This window comes from Eretmochelys imbricata, chromosome 10 (assembly GCF_965152235.1).
Source record: "Eretmochelys imbricata isolate rEreImb1 chromosome 10, rEreImb1.hap1, whole genome shotgun sequence".
NCBI lineage: Eukaryota > Metazoa > Chordata > Testudines > Cheloniidae > Eretmochelys > Eretmochelys imbricata.
Window position 1 is genome coordinate 58,345,405 of NC_135581.1, and position 25,431 is coordinate 58,370,835.

General features: G+C 41.9%; 1 protein-coding gene across 1 annotated transcript in view; it reads left to right on the forward strand.

Moving 5' to 3' along the window:
- Positions 1 to 25,431, forward strand: part of ADAM10 (ADAM metallopeptidase domain 10) — a 126,119-nt gene that overhangs the window by 78,893 nt on the left and 21,795 nt on the right. The window contains exons 6-10 of the mRNA XM_077828107.1: positions 3,283 to 3,432; positions 5,830 to 5,922; positions 8,154 to 8,337; positions 21,010 to 21,173; positions 23,730 to 23,913. Coding sequence (XP_077684233.1) covers positions 3,283 to 3,432; positions 5,830 to 5,922; positions 8,154 to 8,337; positions 21,010 to 21,173; positions 23,730 to 23,913 — 775 coding nt within the window. The remainder of the gene's footprint in view (positions 1 to 3,282; positions 3,433 to 5,829; positions 5,923 to 8,153; positions 8,338 to 21,009; positions 21,174 to 23,729; positions 23,914 to 25,431) is intronic.

Genomic DNA, 25,431 nt, shown 5'->3' on the forward strand with positions numbered 1-25,431 from the left:
TCAGTTGAGAATATGTTTTGTATACAGAACGGAGGTCTGGGTAGATGTTAACTCAAAGTTAGTTATTCTTACAGTATTATAGAGTGGCAGTAGCCACTCCATAATTAGGGTTGCAAATGAGTTCCTATTACCAGTCAGACTTTGCTTCTACACTACCTAAAATCTGCAACCAGTCATGTCAGCCGTGGAACTGAAAAGTTAGTCACGCTGAAAAGCCTATTTGTTTGTTTTTGTCTGGCGACTAGCAATTCAGCTTTAACCCACTGAAGACTAACCAGCTTCCTAAGGTTTCTGGGGAGAGGGAAGAGTGGTTGGTTCGTGAAGAGCAATCTATTGGTTACAGGCACAGGGGACCCAAGAGTTTCTTATGTCTGCAAGTAGCTCATTTTGTTACATGTAGATTCTTTGTACTATATCCATCACTATGGAACACCTTCCAGAGGCAAATTAAGGAACATGGGTGGAATGAGCCTCAGAATGACTGCAGCAGGCAATGAAAGTTTGAATGGAAAGGCACTTAAAATTTACCCAATGTGGAGCCCTACTTTTTTGGTTCTCCTCGGATGCACAGGAGTTTAGGTGTTCCTTATGAGAACCTTGGGAGATCCACAGGAAGGAGGGAAGAATTGCCCCTCTGTGCTGTCCTTTGTAATCTTCTTAGTCGCCTAATTTCTCCCCTCACTGCCTCACATATTTTGAAATGTGCACAGAGGAGGGGATCCCCTCCTAGCAACCTTAATATCTTCAGCAAAGGCAAAATACTCTTTAGTGGATATTAGGAGATGCACAGATGAGGACTTCCACTCCTGTAGACCTCAGGAAGAAAATCATTCCGAGTCCTTTGCTCTGCCAAGTTCCATATTAGTTCTGAAAGACTAATGAAATGGTTATGAAACTATTAAGGTTGCAGATACATATCTGAATGTTACTTTTCAAGAACCTGTTAGCTTAAAAAAAGGCTAAAAATTAGATAAGGTTGTACTCCTTAAACACAACATTGCCTTCTTTAAAAGTAACCTTCACTCCACCCTCAGTAAAAACAGCACAGAGCAAACTGATCGCTGAATACCATAATCTCCATAAAACTGCATGTTCATATAATGTTAAAAACCATTATTGTAATCTTTCTTCCTTCCATTGGACTATGCCTTAGTTTAGACAATGATTTGTGTCTCATTGTAATAAGCACTAAAATTTTCCTTTAATATATCCACCCTATATGTTAATATATTTTTGGAACTTTCAGTGAGGAAATCCTGCAAATACAGCTAATTACATGTGAAATATTTTCTTTTCTTCATTCCCTACATATTCTGGAAAGGGGGAGGGCCACAAAGCAAATTGCATCCATTTTCTGACCTTGAAGGGTAAAACCTGGTTCAGATGCTAATGGTTTAAATTAATTTTACTTTCAACAGACCTGCTCAGGTGGGATTTGCAAAGTGCTTTAGTGTTTTAGGAGCCAAAGTCTTACTGAAAATCAGTGAGAATTGTGTTAAGTCACTAAGATGCTGTTGAAAATTGCACCCACAGTCCCTTATGCTACAGTACTTGCAACTTTATTTTAATTATCTTGATTAATAAGTCAACTTGCTAAATTGAGTCTTTCAAAGCTGGCAGTATCCATCTAAGATCCTACCGAATAATCTCTTACATTATGGATTTGCTCCAAGTCCTTGTCTCTAGCTAAAAATGATCTTTCCAGTGTTAGGAATATCCTGATCCCTAGTGTGAATGGTTTCGACTGTCATGACTATTTTCAGAGCTGTCCAATAGATTTACTTTCAGCGGTTAGATGATACTCTGCTGACAAAAGCACTGGTAGCCAAAACCCTATTTACACTGTGGCTCAAGAAATTGCTAACACTGGTGCAATTGAGCCAGTGCAGATGGATCCAGTGTTGGGAGCAACAGGACTTTTCCCCCAAAACTGCCATGTGTAGACGTGACCTACCAGAGGATGATGAGGCATAAATAGGGCCCTACCAAATTCATGGCCCATTTTGGTCAAATTCATGGTGGTAGAATTTTAAAAATCTAACTTTCATGATTTCAGCTATTTTAAATCTGAAATTTCACGGTGTTGTAATTATAGGAGTCCTGACCCAAAAAGGAGTTGTCAGGGGAGGTCGCAATGTTATTGTAGGGGGGATTGCACTACTGCTATCCTTACTACTTTGTTGCTGCTGAAGGCAGCGCTGCCTTTGGAGCTGGAGAGCGGCGACTGCTTGCTGGGAGCCCAGCTCTGAAGGCAGAGCTGCCTTCAGCAGCAATGGAGAAGTAAGGATGGCATGGTATGGGACAGAGCTGGGCACCAGGGTATTGTACGGTATGGTATTGCCCACCCTTACTTCTGAGCTGCTGGCAGGGCACTGCCTTTGGAGCTGGGCCATCGGCCAACAGCTGCCGCTTGCAGGCCACACAGCTCCAAAGGCAGTGCAGAAGTAAGGTGGCAATACCGCAACACCCGTAAAATAACCTTGCAAGCCCACCCCTCACTCCCATTTGGTCAGGACCCCCAATTTGAGAAACACTGGTCACCCCTATGAAATTTGTAAAGTATACGGTAAAAGCACACAAAAGACTAGATTTAACGGCAAGGGAGACCAGATTTCACCGTCCGTGACACATTTTTCACGGCGGTGAATTTGGTAGGGCCCTAGCTATAAAGCAGTGAATGCCGCTAAGGCAAATGTGTTAGCTATCAGTGCTCTGAATGGCAGAAATAGTGGATGCATTATTCTGGCTGTTGTTTGGCAATACTTCATTCCACATTCAAGCATTGGAGTGTTTCAGCTTGTTCAGGTTAATGACTGTTAGAGTAGTAATGATCTGAAGTAACAACCTTTTTGTTGTGGTGAGGAAACATTTCTAGAATTGATTTTTATATCTACAAATTGGATTTGTGTTTGTTTCTTCACCATTGCAAAGAGCTACATAGTTTTCTATTATGGTTTCGTAGGTTTTAGAGGCACAGAATTCCTGTGATATGATGGTACCAAAACTTCTCTGTTCTTGTTGGCTATATTCTAAATTGCAGGGCTAAACTCAGAGGAGTTATGACTAAAGTGTGCTTATGAAGTGGATGACCTACTTGAAGACTAGCCTAGTTCAGGATTTAGGAAACTTTCCTATAATAAATAGGATAATAGAGGTCTTCATGTGTGTTCTTCTCTTAAGAATACTGCACTCATGTAAAAAGCATTAGTGTTTTTAAATATGATTTAATTTAAAAGAATATGTACAAAATTAATGCTTCATTGCTTTCTTACATATGTATAGAAACCCTACAAAGAATATAACATCAATGGTCCAGAGCTTTTAAGAAAAAAACGTGCAGCTCAAGCTGAAAAAAATACTTGTCAGCTCTACATTCAGACTGATCATCTGTTCTATAAGCATTATGGAACAAGGGAAGCTGTGATTGCACAGGTATTTGTAAGCCTTTAGTCACTATTCCAAGAGTCTGTTCTTTTTCTCTTTAAGAGGGAATAGTCTAGACAAATGAATGCATTTTTATCATGGTGCTTTTCATGTTTAGGTCTGTTTAAACTTTTTCGTCTGCTACTGCTATCCTGGCACTATTAAGGCAGCTTTCTCATTGACCCACCACAAGGGTACCACGTGCCCAATGTTCAGAGGTGATAGGCAGTTGGACCTCTCTTTAATGGGAGTTGTGGCTGTTTAGCACCTGTGAAAATCAGGGAAAAGAGTTCCTTTTGGAAATGTCAGACTTGTATGAAAGTCTGAAAAAATGCTATGTTAGCATTTTCAAGTGGAAAGCTACACAATGTAAGCTCTGAGCACTTTCAGTTAATGACAGTGGGTATGTCAGCAATGCAGCTGGGAGCATGCCTTCTAGGCTGGGTAGACCAATCATACTAGCTCTGCTTGAGCTAACATGCTGAAGCACTGTTGCCATAGCGGCACAGGTTGTGGCTTAGGCTAGCCACCCAAGCGCAAACCCAAGGAGTCAGGAGGTCTTGGACTTGGTGACTAGCCTGAGCCCCTCTGCCTGTTCCACAACGTCCACACTGCTATTTTAGTGTCTACCTGTGCTGTGATCCGTGTTCCCAGCTGCGGTATAGACGTTTCCAGTAAGACCAACTCCTATAGAGACAAGTTCAGTAGATGGTCAGTGTAGCAGTAGGAAGAAACTAAAAGTAGACAATCTTCACTTATTTCAATGAATTCCTAGCCAGGAAATTTACTTTCTTGGTTCCTCTTCTGTTTGTAAAAAAAAATCTAGGTAACACGTGTTACTTCTTCTTGAAGTGTTCCGTAGCTTCACAGCCCCTTTTTGCATCTAATTTAATGTAGATTAATAGTTCATTGGACTGTACAGCTACAATTCATAATGGGTAACGTTTTCAGAAGTGCCCTAGTCCCATTTTCAAGAGCGAGTTAGATACTTAGGCACCTAATGGAAAGTCAATGGGACTTAAGAGCCTATATCTCTTCTTTGAAAATGGGGCTTGGGCTCCTGAGGCCTACATCCCCAAAGGGACTTAAGCTTTGCAACACTTTTAAACTTTTAGGTTTACAGCTGTCCAGTGGACAGCCCCAATTTAGGCAATGCATGGTGAGAGTTAAGTGCATAAGAATGGGATTCAGAAAAAGGCAACAAGCTGAACGGGGAGCAGCTTAAGCTAGCCAGTAGGAAATACTGAGGGAAAGGGGTGGGGTTTAGGCCCTGCCACACAAAGGTAGTTAGGTGCTTCCCTCCAACCTGGAGTTAAATGCCTATTTCAGTTCAGCATTCATACCTGTGAATTCTCTTGTGGAGTTGTGTACTGAGCTTTACAGTCAGTCTTTGGTCCAGGGAATATCTATTTATATAAAGTGGAGCAGTTTCAACAGGAGAAATTGAGTTAGGACGCTCACCTGGAATGTGGGTAAGCTGCATTCAAGCCCTTGCTCCAAAGCAGGCACAGTGAAGATTTGAAAATGGGTCTCTCCCATCCTAAGTGAGTGCCCCGACTATTGGACACACATCCACCCTTCCCATTCCCCCAAATTCCTGATCTGGTCATCCCCAGCTGTCTCTTTTTTCACAGATTAGGTGTGCTCTAAGCACACCTAATGGATTGGGCACCCCAGGTGAGATAGGCAGATGAATGCTTAGTTTGAGAATCCCACAGGTGTTTAGGTGCAAGCTAGGGCGGACATCAAGACTGAAGCAGTTTTGTGCAGGCCCACTGGCAGGAACTTGCATGGAAATTTAGGTGACCGCAATGTTAGGCGCCAGCTCAGTGGGGGTTTTGAGGATCTCATTGGTCCCTAAATATTGGACATAAGTCCACTTAAAGTGGCAATTAGGCACCTAAGTCCCTTTGTCATTTTAATCCTTAAGTCACTTAAGTGCTTTTGAAAACTTTATCCCGTATTCTTAAGAAGGCAAATGGTGGTTTTTCATATTTGCTTTCTAGTAAAAAATAGAATAACGTGCAATGACAATTTACAAAATAAAAACTTTTCCAGTGTATTGTTCTTTAAAATAATGTAATCCTTTGAGGATACTTTTCACTGTACTTTGATGTTAGGGTGAATTGAATGGCTGTCACAAACAAATATATCCTAATTCTTTCCAGTTATTTGTATTGGATGAGCAAAGTTAATTTAGCAGTAGGGGATATCGAAGATTTTTATGGTCTGAACTATGTACACTGATTATTCATTAAGGGTACTTTATCACATATTAGTGAAAGTTAATACTGCACATTAATTTTCACGTGAAGATGCTTGCATTGAAGTTTTCTTGTGTAGTATAGTATGTAGAAAACATTTTTTGACTGTAAACACTTCAGTTTTTCTCTTTCTGATTAATAGATATCCAGTCATGTTAAAGCAATTGACACAATTTACCAGTCAACAGATTTCACAGGAATCCGTAACATCAGTTTCATGGTGAAACGAATAAGAGTGAGTAATTCTGTTGCTGCAGTCATATCTGTTGAATGTGAGGAGTGTTTGTTTAAAAGAATTATTGCCATTTAACTATCATTGCTGACTATATGATACTTTCATGTTAAAAACAGTCTGTTATAATTGTTCTCCTACCTAATTTCTTCAAGACTGCAAGAGCACTAATATTCACATTGCCATGGCTTTCATTATGGCTTTGTGATGTTTCAGTTAAGTGTTTGATATAGCGGACTAATTTAAGGGACAGAGCTTCTCACATATTGGTTATCAGCAGTGATGGGACAGGAAATTCAGTAGAAATATAGGAGTTTACTTGGGGGCTGTTAAAATATTAATTTTTTAAAACTTCTTATATTTGATGCTTTAGGCCAATGGTCACTGCAGAAATTTGCTTCCTAATTTTAAAGTTCAGCTTATCCTTAAAATGCTCCTTTCATTGGTGGGGAAAATGTAGTCAATACATTAATATACAGAAACATCAATTAGTTGTTAAAGGTGACATGCAAAGAAGAAAACTGTTGTGCTTGTTCCCTTCTTGTTGCTTTGACATACAAAGAAGGCCTGAAATTCTAAATGTGTGAGATAAGTAGTGGCCTTCAAAAATTAGAAATTTGAGTCTTTTAAACAGGGTTTGTTTATGTACAGGGAGGAGAGGATTAATTCCCTCCAGCTCAGGTGAAACTCTGTGGCTCTTCTTATGCAAGAAGTTAGATTAAGTGATCTTGGTGGTCTCTTTTGGCCTTCAAATGAATTAATCTACCTTGGAAGGATATCTGACATTACAATAGATCAGCTAAAAGGGAGAGCAATTGAGAGGAAAGGATTGTTGTCTAGTGTTAAAGATTTTTTTTAATCTTTGTAACACCTATGTAACAAATATATAAACAGTTTGGGAGAAAGAAGGTCTTTTTTTGGAAGAGTCAGCACTCCAGCCTCTTGGGTTAAGGCAGGGATCGGCAATCAGCATGTGGCCTGTCATGGTAAGTAGGCTAGTAGGCTGGGCCAGTTTGTTTATCTGCAGCGTCTGGAGGTTCAGCCGATCACCGCTCCCACTGGCTGCAGTTCGCTGTTCCAGTCCAATGGGGGCTGAGGAAAGGGCAGCCAGCACATTCCTCGGCCTGTGCCACTTCCTGCAGCCCTCATTGGCCTGGGACGGCGAACTGCTGCCAGTGAGAGCTGCGATCGGCCGTACCTGCGGACGCTACAGGTAAACAAACTGGCGGGCAGCATGCCAAAGGTTGCCGATCGCTGGGTTAAGATGTGAGGTAGCTCACAATACACCAGACCACTGAAAAGTTCCTCTGGGAAAAAATAGGGAAGATCAGACCAGACTGGATCACTTGATATGCCTGACTCTTAAAAATAAAAAGATAAAAGCAGAAAAAAGACTTCTATTAAAAGGCTGCCTTTATACATTATAAAAAAGCAAAAGACCAAAGTGCAATTTTTAAAAAAACTTCCTTTTGCACATTGCTTTTAAGCCTCCAACTTTTAGACTGTTACACGTGAAATTGCTCTGTGCATAATTGCATGTTTTGTTGTGTTCAGTTTAAAAAAAAAAAAATCTCTAATCAGCTTCTGCCTTAGTGCATGTTTGTGCTCAGAAAAAAATATTGGAGAGACTTCCACAGTACAATGAGCTGAATGGAATTTATGTATAGCCCATAAATCTTGCTCTTAGCTTTATGTTGATTTAATCTGAGCATGCAGTTTTACTCTATCGGACACTTTTTTACAAATTTTTCAAGTTCTTAGCTGTATCTAAGCATTCTGACCTTCGTGTGCTATGAGGTAGTAGCATGTGCGATCAGTGTACCTTACAGGATGTAATACAATCTTTTTGTTCCAGGAACTTGCATTTAAAGTAGATACAGCAGTCAACTGGATAACCAGATGAAAGTCTAGTTTCAGTAATGTAGAATTAAGGTTATAAATACACCCTTTTTTTAATTCTTGTGGATGAAGTTTGTCTTAAGGAAGCATTTGAAGGAAGAAGGAGGTTGTAATTTGCCACATAAATGCAGTTACGTTGTTTTATGAAACAAGTTCACTTTAGGGCTCAGGATTTTCCAGATAGTATGAATTGATATGTAGTGTCTATAAATCTTTAGATATTGATGTAATTATTTGACACCTCAGTTGGTAATAGGAAGTTTTTCTTAGCAAGCTTGTATTAGCTAGACAAAAATGCAGTGTCTGATTCAGTATAAACTTGAATTTACTTTTAGATCAACACAACTGTTGATGAGAGAGACCCTTCCAATCCCTTCAGATTTCCCAATATTGGTGTGGAGAAGTTTTTGGAACTGAACTCTGAGCAGAATCATGACGACTATTGCTTGGCCTATGTATTTACTGACCGTGATTTTGATGATGGTGTCCTTGGTCTGGCTTGGGTTGGAGCCCCTTCAGGTAATTAATCCATAACTAGAGTACTCTCCTACAGAAACCAAGTATTTTTAAGTAGGAGCAAGGAAGAAAAATATCAACTGTTGACTTTACTGAAATATTTGTAGGTCTGATTCTTCAGTTTTTGATGATGTATGATTTGAAATTATGTAAACATCAGTACATCATGTGCCACTAACGATTTGAGTCACACAGATTCCCCTATTCATTGCTTTCCTTTATAACAGCACCTTAATTCTCTGGGCGAATAGTTGACGAGGTATGAGTGACCAGTGAAATGAAAGAGGTGTCAGAAGTGCTTCAAATAAATTATAACCAGGGCTCCTTGTATTCTACAACAGTCTACAGCCATAAAATTCACGCCTTGCCATAGATTTGTACTCCAAGATCTCTGGCTTCCAGCTCTTATGGATACAAATAACTTGGAAATCTGAACAGAGTATAAACCAATGTAGTGATGTCTGCAGAGGTACTGAAACAATATCTCTGTACTTGCCCTTCCTAGATGATTTTTCTTTAAATTTCACTGAGACTCTGACCAATTTCATTCCAGCCATGTATCTTAATTTTCTGTTTCTAACCATTTCCTGATAGCATTTTATTATGTCATTTCATGTGGAGAAATTTAACAGAGCCTTTGTGATAACGTGCATTGGAGCTACAAAAATCTGCTATTCCAATAGTGTCTTATACCTACTCCAGTGTGACATAAGAGAAAATCTTTCTAGAGACTGACTTTGACCATTGGAGAAATACCATTTACCACCTCACAAGGAAAATCTTTTCATCCATGTGGATAGACAACTATCTCCCTCTGCAGAAAAGAGCCAGTATTGTTAATGTAAAACAGCAGTTGAATAATATTGGAGCTCAACATATGTCTAATGGATGGAGAAAACTAGTTGCAACATTCTTTCAATCTAAGGGTATGTCTGCACTACAAAATTAGGTTGGTTTTTATAGAAGTCGATATTTAGAAATCAGTTTTATACAGTCGATTGTGTATGTCCCCACTAAGCACATTAAGTTGGCGGAGTGCATCCTAACAACCGTGGCTAGCATCGACTCACGGAGCGGTGCACTGTGGGAAGCTATCCCACGGTTCCCGCAGTCTCCGCTGCCCATTGGAATTCTGGGTTAAGCTCCCAATACCATTGTCGCGGATGGTTTTGAGTACATGTCGTCAGTCTCCCCTCCTTCTCTCCCTCCGTGAAAGCAACTGCAGACAATCATTTCACCCTTCTTTTCCTGGGTTACTTGTGCAGACGCCATAGCATGGAAAGCATGGGGCCCACTCAACTCAACCGCTGCTGTTGCAAGCATTGTAAACACCTCCCGCATTATACTGCAGTATGTGCAGAACCTGGCTAAGAGACAGCAGCACGAGGACAATTGTGAGGAGGACATGGACACAGACATTCCTGAAAGCACAGGATGTGGCAATTGGGACATCATGGTGGCAGTGGGGCTGGTTGATACAGTGGAACGCTGATTCTGGGCCCGGAAAACAAGCACAGACTGGTGGCACTGCATAGTTTTGCAGGTATGGGATGATTCCCAGTGGCTGCGAAACTTTCACATGCATAAGGCCACTTTCCTGGAACTCTGTGAGTTGCTTTCCCCTGCCCTGAAGCACAGGAATACCAAGATGAGAGCTGCTCTGACAGTTGAGAAGCAAGTGGCAATACCCTGTGGAAGCTTGCAACGCCCGACAGCTACTGGTCGGTCAGGAATCAATTTGGAGTGGGTAAATTTACCGTGGGGACTGCTGTGATTCAAGTAGCCAGTGCAATCACTGATGTTCCGCTATCCAGGGTAGCGACTCTGGGAAATGTGTAGGTCGTAGTGGATGGCTTTGCTGCAATGGGTTTCCCTAATTGTGGTGGGGTGATAGACGGAATGCATATCCCTGTCTTGGCACTGGACCATCTTGCCAACCAGTACATAAATCGCAAGAGGTACTTCTCAATGGTGCTGCAAGCACTGGTGGATCACAAGGGACTTTTCACCAACATAAACGTGGGATGGCGAGGAAAAGTGCATGACATTCTCATCTTTAGTAACTCCTGGCTGTTTGAGCAGCTGCAAGAAGGGACTTACTTCCCAGACCAGAAAATTACTGTTGGGGATGTTGAAATGCCAATAGTTTTCCTTGGAGACCCAGTCTACCCCTTGCTCCCATGGCTCATGAAGCCATACACATGCCGCCTGGACAGTAGTAAGGAGTTCAACTATAGGCTGAGCAAGTGCAGAATGCTGGTAGAATGTGCCTTTGGACGTTTAAGAGCTCGCTGGTGCTGTTTGCTGACTGGGTTAGACCTCAGCGCAACCAATATTCCCATTGTTATTGCTGCTTGCTGTATGCTCCATATCTGTGAGAGTTAGGGGGAGACGTTTATAGCGGGGGAGACGTTTATAGCGGGGAGGTTGAGGCAAATCATCTAGCTGCCAGTTTTGAACAGCCAGGGCGATTAGAAGAGTACAAGTAGGCACGCTGCGCATCAGAGGGGCTTTGAAAACCAGTTTCATGACTGGCCAGGCTACAGTGTGACAGTTGTGTGTTTCTCCTTGATGCAGACCCGCCCCCTTTGTTGATTTTAATTTCCTGTAAGCCAACCACCCTCCCCCCTTTGATCATAGCTGGCAAAGGAAATAAAGTCACTATTGTTTTGAAACCATGCATTCTTTCTTTATGAATTAAGAAAAAAAGAAAGAGAGAGAACTGATAAGGTAGCTTGGGTTCGGAGGGGAGGATCAGGGCACACTGCTGATTTGTAGCCACACTACAAATCAACACTGTTTGAATGACAGCCTTCTGTTGCTTGGGCCATCCTCTGGAGTGGAGTGGCTCCCCGTGTTCTTAGGCGTCTGGGTGAGGAGGATATGGAATTTGGAGAGGAGGGCAGGCAGTTGTACAGTGGGTGCAGCAGCGGTCTGTGCTCTTGTTAACTTTCCTGCAACTCCACCAGACACCTGAGCATATCCGTTTGCTTCCCCATTAGCCTCAGCATTGCATCCTGCCTCTTCTCATCATGCTCACTTAATGCTTTCCTGGACTCTGCCACTGAATGCCTCCATGCATTCAGCTGTGCCCTATCAGTGCAGGAGAACTGCATGAGCTCGGAAAACATGTCATCGCGAGTGCGGTTTTTTTTTTTGCCTTCTAATCTGCGATGGAGATGATAGGGGGAGCATAGAAACATTTGCACCTGCAGGGGGATAAAAAGGGAGAGTAAAATATAAGATGATACATTTCTGAGAACAAAAGAGACTCTTTCACAGTGAATCAAGCAATTCACAGCAGATAGCACATGTGCTTTAGGTTCAAGGTCGCATTTTGCCTTTTATATTGAGCGCCTGCCGGTATGGTGACACATCACAAATGGCTGGGCAACAGCATTCAGTTTCCAGGCAGCCATGGTAAGCCAAAGGGTACACAGGTTTGGCTTTTAACGCCTTCATAGCATGTGGGAATGTTTTCAAACTGGAGCACCCTCCTTTCCCATAGCAAGCAATGCTGGCTGGGTTTGCCATTTAAAAGGAAAGACTGCGGTTTTCGGGTGGAGGTGCAACACACACCTCCCCCCACCCCTCCATGTAGCTATTTGGGATGCTCCCTTCGCCCTTCCTGCCGCTGGGTGGCTATGGGATGATCCCTTTCAGCCAAGCGCAAACAGCCCAGCATGAACAGTGTCCTTTTATTGTTCCCTTACAAAAATTCCACTATTTCAACCAGGTGACCATGAATGATATCACTCTCCTGAGGCTAACACAGAAAGATAAAGACCGAATGTTGCTTGAATGCGACCAAAACCCAGGACCATTCGCTGCCATGCTTTTTGCTGTAGTGATTCCAGACTACTTGCTACTGGCTTGGCGTTGTAAAGTGTGCTCCTGTGGATGAAGAAATAAGGCAGCCCTTCCCAGAAACCTTCTGCAAAGGCTTTCAGAGTATCTCCAGGAGAGCTTCATGGAGATGTCTCTGGGGGATTCCCGCTCCATCCCCAGACACGTTAACAGACTTTTCCAGTAGCTGTACTGGCCGCGAATGTATCCCAAGTCTTCAGGGCAAATCAAACATTAAATACTATTGGTTTTCAACCCTGTACTGTAATTACAAATGTGCACTCATCAGAGGTGCCTTCTCTGCCTTCACGGGTGGGGATCCTGCCTTGGGAGGGTATTGGCTCCAAGGTGATGAAAAGGTCCTGGCTGCCGGGGAGAATGGATTCACCACTTGTCTGCTGCACATTCTGCTCCTCTTCCTCATCCACCAAATCCTCCTCCGTGTTGATTGAGACTCTCCTCCCCCCCACCCCCACGCCCCACACCCCTTGCAGGTGTCCACAGGCAGTGGTGGGGTAGTGGTAGGGTCTGTGGGCCCCCCCCTCCCCCCGCCCGCCCAGAATGCCATGCAGCTGATCATAGAAGCAGCATGTATGGGGCTCTGACCCAGAGTGACAGTTTGCCTCCTTTGCCTTTTGGTAGGCTTGCCTGAGCGCCTTGATTTTCGCACGACTCTGCTGTGTGTCCCTGTTGTAGCCTCTGTCCATCATGCCCTGTGCGATTTTGCCATAAATATTAGCATTTCTTCTTTTTGATCGGAGTTCTACCTGCACGGATTCTTCTCCCCATACAGCGATCAGATCCAGTGTCCCCCGGTTGCTCCATGCTGGGGCTCGTTTGCAATTCTGGGAGGACTGCATGGTCACTTGTGCTGCTGAGCTCGCCACGCTGACCAAACAGGAATTGAAATTCAAAAGTTCCCAGGGCTTTTCCTGTGTACCTGGCTAGTGCATCGGAGTTGAAAGTGCTGTCCAGAGCAGTCCCATTGGAGCACTCTGGGATAGCTCCCGGAAGCCAATAACGTCGATTTGCGTCCGCACTACCCCAAATTCAACCCAGCAAGGTTGATTTTAGAACTACTCCCCTCGCCAGGGAGGAATACAGAAGTCTATTTTAAGACTTTAGGTCGACGGAACGGAGTTGCTGGTGTAGTGCATTTATTATAAAATCGACCTAATGCAGCTAAATTCGACCTAATCCTGTCGTGTAGACCAGGGCTAGGTGATAATACCTTACTTAATTCTAGAGTATCTGAATGCTAAATGGATGACCTACCATACTTTCCTGTTCTCATATCCATTTTGTGACCAGAAAGTGTATTCTTGGTCATGCTTGGTTTGTCTTCTAATATACTCAAATGCTTTTTCCTTTGACAAGTCTGACACAAAGACTGACTCTTCATACTTCTGACAATACACTGATGCAGTGCTATCTTTTTAGTGTCTTCTTGGACCCACACCCTTTACTTCCTAGTTCTTACAACTTTTTTGGTCAATCAGTTAATCTCTGAAATATTTACATGAACATGATTTTTTTATATTAGAAACAGATTCTAACTTCAATCTGAATAAACATAGACTACAGTTCAGAGAAGTTATTTAGAACATAGATTTCTTTTCAAGGCTTAGGGTTATTGGGAAACCTATATAGAAGTAGGTAGAAGTTGAGGAAGAGGAATGGGTGAAGTCACTTGTAATTGAGAACAGGGACATGACTAGTGAGTGGAATCAGATTGGAAGTTGAAGCAGAGAAGTGGATGAAATTTAGAATTTGATTTGCTAGAAACTTCTGAATATGAGAAAGGCATGTGAATTAGTTAATCTTGTTCGGTATCCAGCATTGAATTCAATAGGTGGCTGTTCATTGTTCTCACTGTAGGATATGTGAAAGCTTGCTGATCACTAATGAAAGACTTGCAGAGTATTTGGCCATGTTATCTTTCACTGCAGCTTGTGGTATTTGGCAGCAGTGTCCTCTATTTCAAGGGAAATAGTAGATGTTTGTGTTAAATGGTGACCTACATGGCCTGGAGTTAGGATTGTAGGTTCAACTTCATTTTCAGGAACATTAAAAATTGGAAATATTAAGCATATTAGTTTAAAACAATTGTTCTTGAGTTGCCAAAAAAAACCAACAGCTGCTGCTTTGGCTACCGCATATTGCTTATTTGTATAATTGATCCTTTAGGAAATGCGATGTTTGGAACACACTGGATACATTAGTTTTACAAGATGAATAGTTTAGAACTGATCAGTCTATATGGCACCTTTTATTCTTGGATGTCTTATCAGTGTTGTATGATAAGCCCGAGAATGAAGATTTCTAACCTGGCTTTCCCAATATTGTGTCTATGCTTTCAGTAAATGTAAATTTTTATAGACCTATGTCTCATTAAAAATTCCAGCTGTGCAAACCTAGACTTGTTAGTGTCCATGGTTCCACAAGATCTTATTAATTACATCATGTCTAAAATACACAAAATAAAAGTTAACTGTAGTTATGACAGGCATTATGTTTTTTGCATTCCCACAACTAAAAAAGTTCTCATTATTTAAAAATTCATAAGCATCTGACCAAGCTATTATTGTTAAGATTTCCTAAATAGTTTAAAAGTTGACAAGTCCTGGCCATGTAAATATCAAAAACAAAACAATTATTAAAACAGTTAGTTTTTGTTTAATGAGACATACAGGAGTATAGTCATCAGATGTTTCTGTTTAATAGGGTGTTATAATACAGAGTGAGCATCATTAAAACACCTGTAATATGCCATTTCTATTGATTTTTATTAAGTTGAGTGAAATCTCAATATACATGTTTAATAGGTCAGGTGTGTCTATCAAATGTTTAAAAAAAAACAAAAAACTGGATAGCTTTGCTGGGTTCTTGAGTATTGAATAAAAGGTAACCCTTTATCTATGTATCTGTCTTCTGTCTCTTGCTGGGTACGTAGTTTGTATGTTAATTTTTCCATAACCACAACCTCTTCTCTCCCCCCCCCCCTTTTTTTTTTTTAAATAAACCATTCCTTTATGGTTGGACTGTTTCTTTTTCCCAATACTCTCCAAGGAGTGAACGGAACACCATTTATGCATAAAATCTCCTTTTTCACCACAGTTTCTCTAACATGTATCCCCATTCAGTCTATCAATATCTTTTAGCCTGGTTGGTTTGAAGGGCCATTGAAACAGTATCTTCAAGAAATTATTGTGTTTCAGGCTGAGGTTACTGGTCCTCCTTTTTTTTTTTTCTTTTTCCCTCTCCCCCTTCTCCCAGACTAAACCCCCTTTCTCTGGGGTAATTTGTCTATCCACATCCTTTCCCCAGTGAGTCATATATGAATTTTTTTTTGGTTAGGAAAGCTGTCTGCAAAGATTAATACAAATTAGTTATTTTTTTGTTTCCTAATTGACCAGATACCATCGCTTCTATTTGTTAGCTTTCTGTATAAAACAGGTTTTCTAGAAAGTTGAGAAACCTAATGCCTTACTTGAAAGTACTAGTGCCAGTTAAAATTAGTTGTGATCTCTAAACAAGTTAGAAAAGTTTCTTTACTGAGGGCATAGCTACACGGGAAACTTCAAAGTGCTGCCATGGGAGCTCTCCCGCGGCAACGCTTTGAAGTGCGAGTGTGGTCACGTGCGAGGGGATTATCTCAGAACGCTGGGAGCATGGCTCCCAGTACTCAGAGCCTGTCCACACTAGCGCTTTAAAGCGCTCAGACTTGTTGCACTCGGGGGTGATTTTTTCACCCCCCCCTGAGCCAGCAAGTTAGAGCGCTATAAAATGTAAGTGTAGACAAGCCCAAAATAGGCTGGCCAACCACATGTATTCCATGGCTCTCCCAGTCTTTGAAGCTCTCTGGTTTGCAATTTCTTTTAAGATCTAGAATATTTGCAATGGGTGTGATTGGCGAGAGAAAAGAATTTCTCTAATTCTATCCCAAACCCATGGAGTAGCCTTTGCTAAAGGATGTGTGTAAACTTCTGGAGCGACCTAGAGACTTACAGTACCACAATTTTTCTGTTCAATAAAGACCCAGTGTTTGGCTGGGCACCTCCACTCCACTCCTGCTTTGAGCTGGCCGGCATGATACCATAAATCAGCAGTTCTCAAACTTTAGTAACCTGAGGACTCGTATTCTGATTTAAAATTTTTACTGTGGGCCCCCAAGCTGCCCACCTAATCCCAGGCCCTGCCCCCAGTCTACCCCTTCCCCCAAGGCTCCACCCCGCCCCTCCTCTTCCCCGCCTCTTGCTGTCCCTTCCCCCAAGCAGCCCTGTCCCCCTTCCTCCCCCTCCCTCCCAGCACCTCCTGCATGCTGGGGAGCAGGGGGAGGAGTTGGTCTGCAGGTCCCACGGACCCCCTGGAGTACCCTCGTGGACCCACATTTGAGAAACTGCCATTTGGAGCAGCTAGTCTACCCTGTTCAATGGATCTGTACAAAGTATCTGCACTCACTCTTGGCCTTTTCTTATTCCATGTAAATTGTAACAGCATCCTCTGTATTCCTCCTAGGTTTGTATCTGGGCTAATCATAGAAAAATTTTGAAACAAGAAATATATCCTTAGCAGAATATTTATTTTCATGGTGGCTGTTCTTCCCAATCAAGAAATTGTATACTTCCCCCGGAACTCCAAATCTTTTTTCATTTGCTCAAGTTGTGGTTAAAATTTAAATGATAAAGCTTTTCTAGGTTGAGATTTGAATTCCCATGTATCTTACAGAATTTATTGCCCATTCGTACCCAAACATTTTGTGAAGGAGTGACTTTCAGGGTCTGGCAAATTTATAGCTAGTATTTCAGATTTGGCATAATTTATTTTAAATCCAGACTTTCCCAAAATCCAGGATTATTTTAGCAAATAATTTTAGAGAATATTTGATTTAGATAAAAATGTTACATCTATATATGCTATTTTCTGATGTGGGTCCTACAAGTTTCATTCCTGTGATGGATTCATTGTCCTTTGAGCAAAAGGCTCTGTGGCCAGTCCAGAAAGTAGAAGAGACATTAGACATCCTTGCCTACTCTCTGGGTAATTCAAGTAAAGGAGATTTAACTCCATCAATTCACACAGCTGCTTTTGGGCTGATGTCAAGAGCAGTTATTCATTTAAGGAACTGGGGGCCAAAGTCCATATCGGACAGGACTTGAAACAGAAAGTTCTACTCTATTCTTTCAAAGAGTTTCTCTGTGCATAGTGATAACAAAAGAAATGGCTCTGTTTTTGAACTGCAAGCTACTATTTTTCATCATTCAAAAATTTCCTGACCAATTTGAGCCCAGTTTCTCACCACAGGTTTTGATGATATTTTTGTCTGAAAATAAATCTAGTGTAAATTATTTTGTATTCTACATATTTATAAAAACAAATTTCCGACTACACCCTTGAGTTTCGTAAACAATAAAATCACCACTCACCAGCTAAAAACTTAATACAAATGTTTTTAGGGTTGTGATCAAATTGAAGTAAATTCATTTAAAGCTATCCAATACCTAGATAATACTATCAATACCTACTTGTGTAGTAAGTATTGGGCACGTTTTCCCCCAGCCAAATTACTTTTCTGTTCTTTCACTATTGTGTCCCGTCCTGCTGATGACAGTGTTGTGCAGTCATTTTCAGTAATGTCATGGAGACACATAGGCAATGATAGAAATCCATAAAAAAAAAAAAACCAAATGTCACAGAGAAGGTCAGTCGGGAGCATCTGCTCTTTGTGTCTCATAACACAAGAACAAGGAAGGAACATTCAGGGAATTAAAAGGTGATAAATTCAAAAGGAAATACTTTTTCACATAATGAGTAATTAGACTGTAGATCTCATTGCCACAGGAAGTCATTGAGGCAAAGAACAACAAGATTAAAAAAAAATTGGACATTTATGTGGATAACAAGAATGTCCAGTATTATAATCATCCCTTCCAAAATGTGTAAGCTTTATTAAACCCTGTCATGCTTCAGGCCTTCAGATAAAATCTAGCTATTAGATTAGGATGAGATCTAATGTGGGGGACACACTATCCCTTATAGTGGGGTTCTTGTGCCTTCCTCTGAAGCATCTTGTAAGGACCACTGACAGAAACAGGATATTGGACTAGCTGGATCTCTGGTCTGATAGGTATGGCAATTCATGTCTGTTGTTCCTACCATTTAGATCTTCTGACTAGGTTATGCAGATGAATTGGCCTTGCAGGGGGGCTCTCAGCACCCTTGTACAACACAGAGGGATCTGTATAGATGAACATTGATCTCTGCCCAGTCGAGATCATCTCCCCCAATGGAATTGACTGGATGGGCGGCTCTTTAATCTTCGTCTCTGCTTGAAGTCTGAAGTCTAAAGTCTTCAGGGCATCCATTACTGATTTTCAGTATGCGGAGGATTGTGTCATCCTCGCGCACGCTGAGAATGACCTTCAGTCCATACTGGATTTTCTTGCACAAGCTTACTGAAGCCTAGGACTCTCACTCAATATTGAGAAGACTAAAGTGGTCTATCAACCTGCTTCAGGCCTTGAACGTGACCCACAACAAATCACCTTGAGTGTCAGACTCTGGAGACAGTTGAGCACTTTTGCTACCTCGGTAGCCAACTTTCTCAAAATGCAAAACTTGGAAGTGAGATCCAGCACAGAATTCAGTGCACAAGTGCTTCCTTTGGGAAATTGCTTCGATGCGTTTTCACATACCATGACCTATGGCAGGCCACCAAGATCCAGGTCTATAAGATAATTGTTGTTCCAACAGTTCTCTTTGGACACAAAACCTGGGTGACCTGTCAACAGCACCTCAAGAGTTGGGAGAGGTATCACGAGCGATGCCTCCAGAAGATCCTTTGCATCAAATGGTAAGATCACTGCACTAATGCCAGCATCCTCGCTGAAGCCAATGTCATTAGCATTGAAGCAATGATTCTCATGCACCAACTTCACTGGGCTGGACATTGTGTGCGGATGCCAGATTCTCACCTCCCAAAACAAGTCCTCCAGTTTCACTCACCCATGGTCAGAGATCCCATGGTGGTCAGAGGAAACGGTACAAAGACGCACTGAAAGTGTCTCTTAAGAAAATTGATGTGGACATCACAAGCTGGAAAGAGCAAGCAACCAACCGACCCCTATGGCGCCATATCCTCCATCAGGCACTGGCCTGCTTCGCGGAGAAGTGCCTTGTCCTCAAAGTTGAAAAGAGAGAGAGGAGGAAGGAAAAAGAAATAACTTTCTCCCAGCAGGCCATCATCCTGTCACAAAATGTATGTACCTACTCCGGGCAGATTTGCGGTTCCAGGATCCAGAGTCCAGGACCCATATGTAAATCCATGGTAGAGATCATCCTCAAATCAAGGGATCGCCAATCCATCGAGGAATCACCAATCCATCAATTGATCAGACCAGTGTTGGTGATTGTCCTAAGGAAGAGTCTAGGAAATTTAATACATGGATCTAATTGCCCTAATACTACATGAAAGTGGCACAGAGGGTCTGTTTTGGCCCATTGGCTGGGGAAGCATGGCAGCATAGTGGGGTAGGGCTGATGGAATGTAGATTTCACAAGCACCACTCACAAGCACTTTATCTGCATCTATTACGGGGATCAGCAACCTTTGGCATGCAGCCCACCGGGTAAGCCCCTTGGTGAGCCAGGCCGGTTTGTTTACCTTCCATGTCTGCAGGTTCGGCTGACTACCACTCAGGCCAATGGGTGCTACAGGAAGCAGCAGCCAGCACATCCCTCGGCTCGCGCTGCTTCCTTCAGCACACATTGCCATGTGTGCAAATGTGGCAAACCACAGTCAGTGGTAGCCGTGATCCGCCAAACCTGTGGATGTGGCAGGTAAACAAACTGGCCCACCAGGAAGCTTACCCTGGTGGGCCACATGCCAAAGGTTGCCGATCTCTGATCTATTGGATAGCATTCAGGTTTTATCTCGTATCTGTACAGGATTTCTTAATCAATTAAGAATGCATTACATGGAGTCTGGATGACTAACAGGTGTTGGATGTGCAGCTAAGGAATGTTTTGTTAGTCCATTTAAGGAGGATTTTAGGAATCTGATCATTTTGTAGTATGAAAGAAAGATGAGTTATCCTTTAAGACCTGCTACATTGAAATGTATGGGTGAATATAGAGTATATAGTAAGGCTCCACTTTGGACTTTTTACTCACTGACTTATAGGTGCTAAAGTATGAATCTTTATCACCCTTCCCCTGTGAGGCTATTCCTCGAAGTACTTATTTCATGAGACTTACTTTGCTAAACTGCAGTTTGACTTTAGCAAGACAAAACTTGTTTAGAAAGCAAATATTCTAGATTCTGAAAATGTTTTTACAGCAAAATAAGTCTCAGGACTGCGTTTTCAAACACTGGGTGTAACTTCCTTGATCGTTGACCTTTAAACACATATATAATTAACCACCTGTCAAAACCACATTTCAGTTTTAAATTGTACTGTGAAGAAATGAGTCACTCCTTCTCCCTAGGATATGTAGCTAATCTTAGGTCTTTTACAAGTACTTTTTAGGGGAAAATGGAAGATAGTATTTAAAAGCAGGTTTGAAGTATATGCAACTGAACATTGTGAACGTTAGCCTTTTTCCTTGAAACTGGACAGAATTTTATGTATTCAGAAATAGTATATCCTTTACTCGAAAAGGAGTACCAAATGGATTAAAAAACACTGATGTGGCTCTCTACACACTTTCAGTATTGTAATACAGTTAGAGTAAGTTTTCAACTAAGATACAGAGCAAAAAATACAACTCGCCTTTTTTCTTTCAAAATGTTTTAATTTTTGAGCTGTTTAACTCTTGTTCTAAATGCAGGGAGCTCTGGGGGAATATGTGAAAAGAGCAAGCTCTATTCTGATGGTAAAAAGAAGTCCTTAAATACTGGAATCATCACTGTTCAGAACTATGGCTCTCACGTCCCTCCTAAGGTTTCTCACATCACTTTTGCTCATGAGGTTGGACATAACTTTGGTTCTCCTGTAAGTATTAAATGGTTGCTCCATTACAAATTTTCAGTGTTTTGGGGGGGAATAACTTGTTAATGATGAAAACATTTTACTATTATGTGTATACTAATAAAATAAATGAATAGGTGTGCATGCAAAAGAAAAGCAAAGACCGCAAATAAGCAATATGTGTTAAGATCTTTGTGAATGTTCTACAAACGGAAGAACTTGGTGCCACAGGACTTTTGTGAATATTCTTAATTTCTCATTTAGCTGCTTACAGCAACTACTGGCTTAGCCTTTCTTATACTGCACTTATTCATGACTACTCTTCTGAAAAAAGTGTGGGTTATTCTCTCCTAAAGTCTTCAAAGGAAGTAGGAAGGGCAAAGCTTACTCATATCTCTTCAAAAATGTGTATGTGTGCATCTGTGTTATGGTGAGAAGTAAATACTAGTTCCTATTTTATGGAGAGTGAGGGGAAGCTCATGAGGCAAAACTTTGGTTATGTCCTCTCACCCAACAATGGGGATAAAACTGGCTTTCCTTTGTACCCTGTTGCATTTTTTGTTATACCTTAAAGTTTTTTAATTTATTTTGAGAAGCAGGTTATTCTGAGTTACACGTGTAAATAGGATTTTGAAGCAGTTGTCTTCACGTGCTATGTTCAAGGCTTTTGACTGTGACAGTCTGAAAAATTTGAGTTTTTATTTGTTTCTCTGTTGTTTGTGGGTGGTGGTGGTGAAAAATGGAGAATATTTCCTTTTTTACGTGTCACTTTTAAAGTTTTACATTTTAGAAAACTAGAAATTTAACCATTAAGCTAACTTCCACCATATTGGCTGGAACAAGAATCCAGAATGTTAGCAGTGTGCATTGATTGAAGAAGTAGGAAATCTGTCAGAGTGAAAATCTTTTTGGACCAGTTGAAACATCATTTTTGAACTTGCCTGTGAAACTCATGTTTGATCTTGGATAGTCAGCCGATATACTTGTCAGGAAATTTGCTATTCTTTGTGGTAATACCATTTTAAAAGTGCACATTTTATATACTTGGAAGGGTTGGGTCATATTCTGGGAAAATCAGTTGTCAAAAGTGGTAGTACAGTATTGGTATTAAACAGTTTCTTACTCTTGTCAAATATTTTTTCAAAGCTTTTGCCATTTATCATCATCTTTGAAACTTCTATATTATGAAGTATTCCATGTATGTTACCAGGTGGTGGTATAAATGATCAGTTCTCCATAGTGTGGATAGAAATAGACTTCCCCCACAAATCATATCATACTTAAGTCCACATTTTCCCTACAGTGTGAATGTGAACTATCTGAGATGTTTCTGCTGGTCCTCCCATTAATGTCCCACAGACATTTAGCACTTGGTAGTATTCAGAAATCTCAGAATCCTCTGCTTTTGGGAGATACCAGGAACTGTGGACAGGTACCCAGAGGGCAGTGTAACTGAAATAGTCTAAAACAGTGCTAGTGTGTAAAACTGCTGTGATTCTTTATACCAGTCGGTGTGGCTAAGCATGGACTCATCAAACTATTTGAGCTTAAGCCAATTTTATTTAACCATTTCAGTTGGACAGTCAGGTTCTCTAGTGTAAACATGATATGGTTGCTCTCACAGAAGTTAGGTTTTTTAGGAACACTGACAAAAGTTTTCGGATAGAATGTAAAAGCAGTAAAAGAAAGGATCGTGTGTGATGTGTTGCTGTAACCAGCACACACAGAGACTGATAAACCACCATTAACATTTAAGCTGGAGATATTGTCGTGACTTTCCATTTCATCCTGTGCTTCTGATGTTCTTCACTTTTTGAAATAGACAAGTGATAGTCATTTGGGTCAGTGCTTTGGAGATGATTCAGTGTTTAGTAATAACCATGGCATATATCTGGTCAGACAGAACATTGGTTTCTTCTTCTGCATTGCTTCTTTGTCCTTGAACTATCTGAGCCTGTCCAGACTACTATAGGTCTAAAAAGAAAATACCTCCGCTATAGCAGAGGCAGAGTTCACTAGCTTGGGATTTGCTTGTGGATGCGAGAACAGAGCAGCCTCGTTTCAAGAAATTAATTTTTGAGGGGGGTAGTAGGGGTTCATCAGTTATGGAATTTTTGCTGATCTTAATACAGTTAAGTATGTAGCTGCTCTTAGGCTTTTCTAAGATGATAGATGAAACAGAGGATGGGATGGGGAGAAAAAAATAACACTATATTAGCTATTAATGGATAAAACCTTGGGAAGAAGAATGATAATTTTAACGTTCAGAATTTTGAACAATTTTCCTTCATGGAATCATTTTCCACTGATGCACTTTCATTTCTAGGTACCATTAACTTCTGTAATGCTATATTTTTCTATTATGTGTCTATTTGATTCAATTCGAAACCTGTGTAGAATGTCCCTTTTTTTTTTTTTTTTTTGGTACACTTGTTTTTAAAAAGGGAACAGTTTTATATGAGCTTTTGTTTCTCATCCTATTACCCCCCACGGGTCTATTATACACATAGGTTGAAAGATAGCAAATTAACTGACAGAAACTGATCTGCTTGAAATAGTTGACAACTTTCTGCTTTGCAGCATGATTCTGGAACGGAATGCACTCCAGGAGAGTCCAAGAACTTGGGGCAGAAAGAAAATGGCAATTATATCATGTATGCAAGAGCTACATCGGGGGACAAACTTAACAACAACAAGTTTTCCATCTGTAGCGTTCGAAATATCAGCCAAGTTCTTGAGAAAAAAAGAAATAATTGTTTTGTTGGTATGTATTTGTGTCATCCTTATAAAATGCTAAAGAGTTAACTTTATTATGTATCAGTATTATGATACCGCTTGGGAGCCCCAGTCATAGATCAGACCCAGTTGCATTTGGTGCCATGGAACAAAAAGTCTCTGCCCTAAAGAGCTTATAGTTTGAGTATAAAACAAGAGACCGCAGATGAGATATGGACAGACTGACGGAGTACAAGAAACAATGAGAAAATATCAGTTAGCATGATAGGATGTAGACTAATTTCTCATAGTAGAACTTACTCCAGGGGAGGGCAAACTACGGCCAGTGGGAGCTTCGGGGGTGGTACCCACAGGTGAGGGCAGAGCGCAGCAGAGCCGTCTGCTCAACCCCACCCCCAGGAGCCACTCCGAACATGTTGGCCACTTCTGGGAGCGGCACGGGGCCAGAGCAGGCAAGGAGCCTGCCTTAGTCCCACTGCACACTGCTGCCAGGCTGGAGCCTGTACCCCAAACCCCTCCTGCACCCCGCAACCTAATCCTCTGCCCCAAGCCCCCTCCTGCACTCCACACCCCCTCCTGCACTCCAACCCCTTGCCCTGAGCCCATTCCTGCACACCACACCCCTTCCCATGCCTTGCATACAATTTCCCCACTCAGATGTGGCCCTCGGGCCAAAAAATTTGCCTACCCCGACTTACCCTCTCCCCTTTACAGTTTCTGAAAACTTGATAACATTTGCCCGTTCTTCTTCAAGAGATGTCCATGTGGGTACTCCACTTCAGGTCAAGATGCATCTCAGCGCCTTTGATTGGAGATTTCTACAGCAGTACCCTACGGGCTGTGCACACGCTGTGCCTGCCTCTTGAGCTGTCAGTGTTATAATAGCGAATGCACAGCCGGGGCTTCTCAGTTCCTTCTCTACCGTCCCTGGCTAGAGACGGAGTTCAGCAGTGCTCTTTGAGATTAAAATGCTGCTCTTGGAAAACTCCCTTAGACCTGCATCTGACCCTGGTCAGCAAACCTCTGAGACACCCTCCAGAGGCAAAGCGAAAGCAAAAAAACAGCCAGCTTCCTCTCCCCTCAGGAGCCATTCCTCAGGCAAAAAGTTAAAACCAGCTCTCTGGTCTCTGATAACTCCAGTTCCACGGCTCAGCACCTTCAACGCGGCAGGCACCTCAGTCACAGACGGTGAGTTGGCTGCCCCACTACACGGTGCCAAGGCTCAGGGCTTCCAGTTGCCAGCCTCTTTCAGCTCTCCTTCGGCCACCTCTGTTACAACCGTGCTAAGAGCTGCTACAGTGCCGACAGTACAAGTGATGGCTGCGGCACCGTCCTTTGATCTTGCAGCACTGCTTTTCCAGCCACCACTCTCAGCACTGACCCCCCTGAGCTCTCCAGCTTCCCTTGCTGTGCCTACCTCAGGGGCGTCTACTCCGCAGAGCCAGCTTGCTCCCCCAGGACACCCTTTGGTGCCCCAGCAGACTGTGCCTCCACCAGCTATCTCGGCACCAACTCCTGCTCAGTCAGCTCCACCGCAGTTTCTACA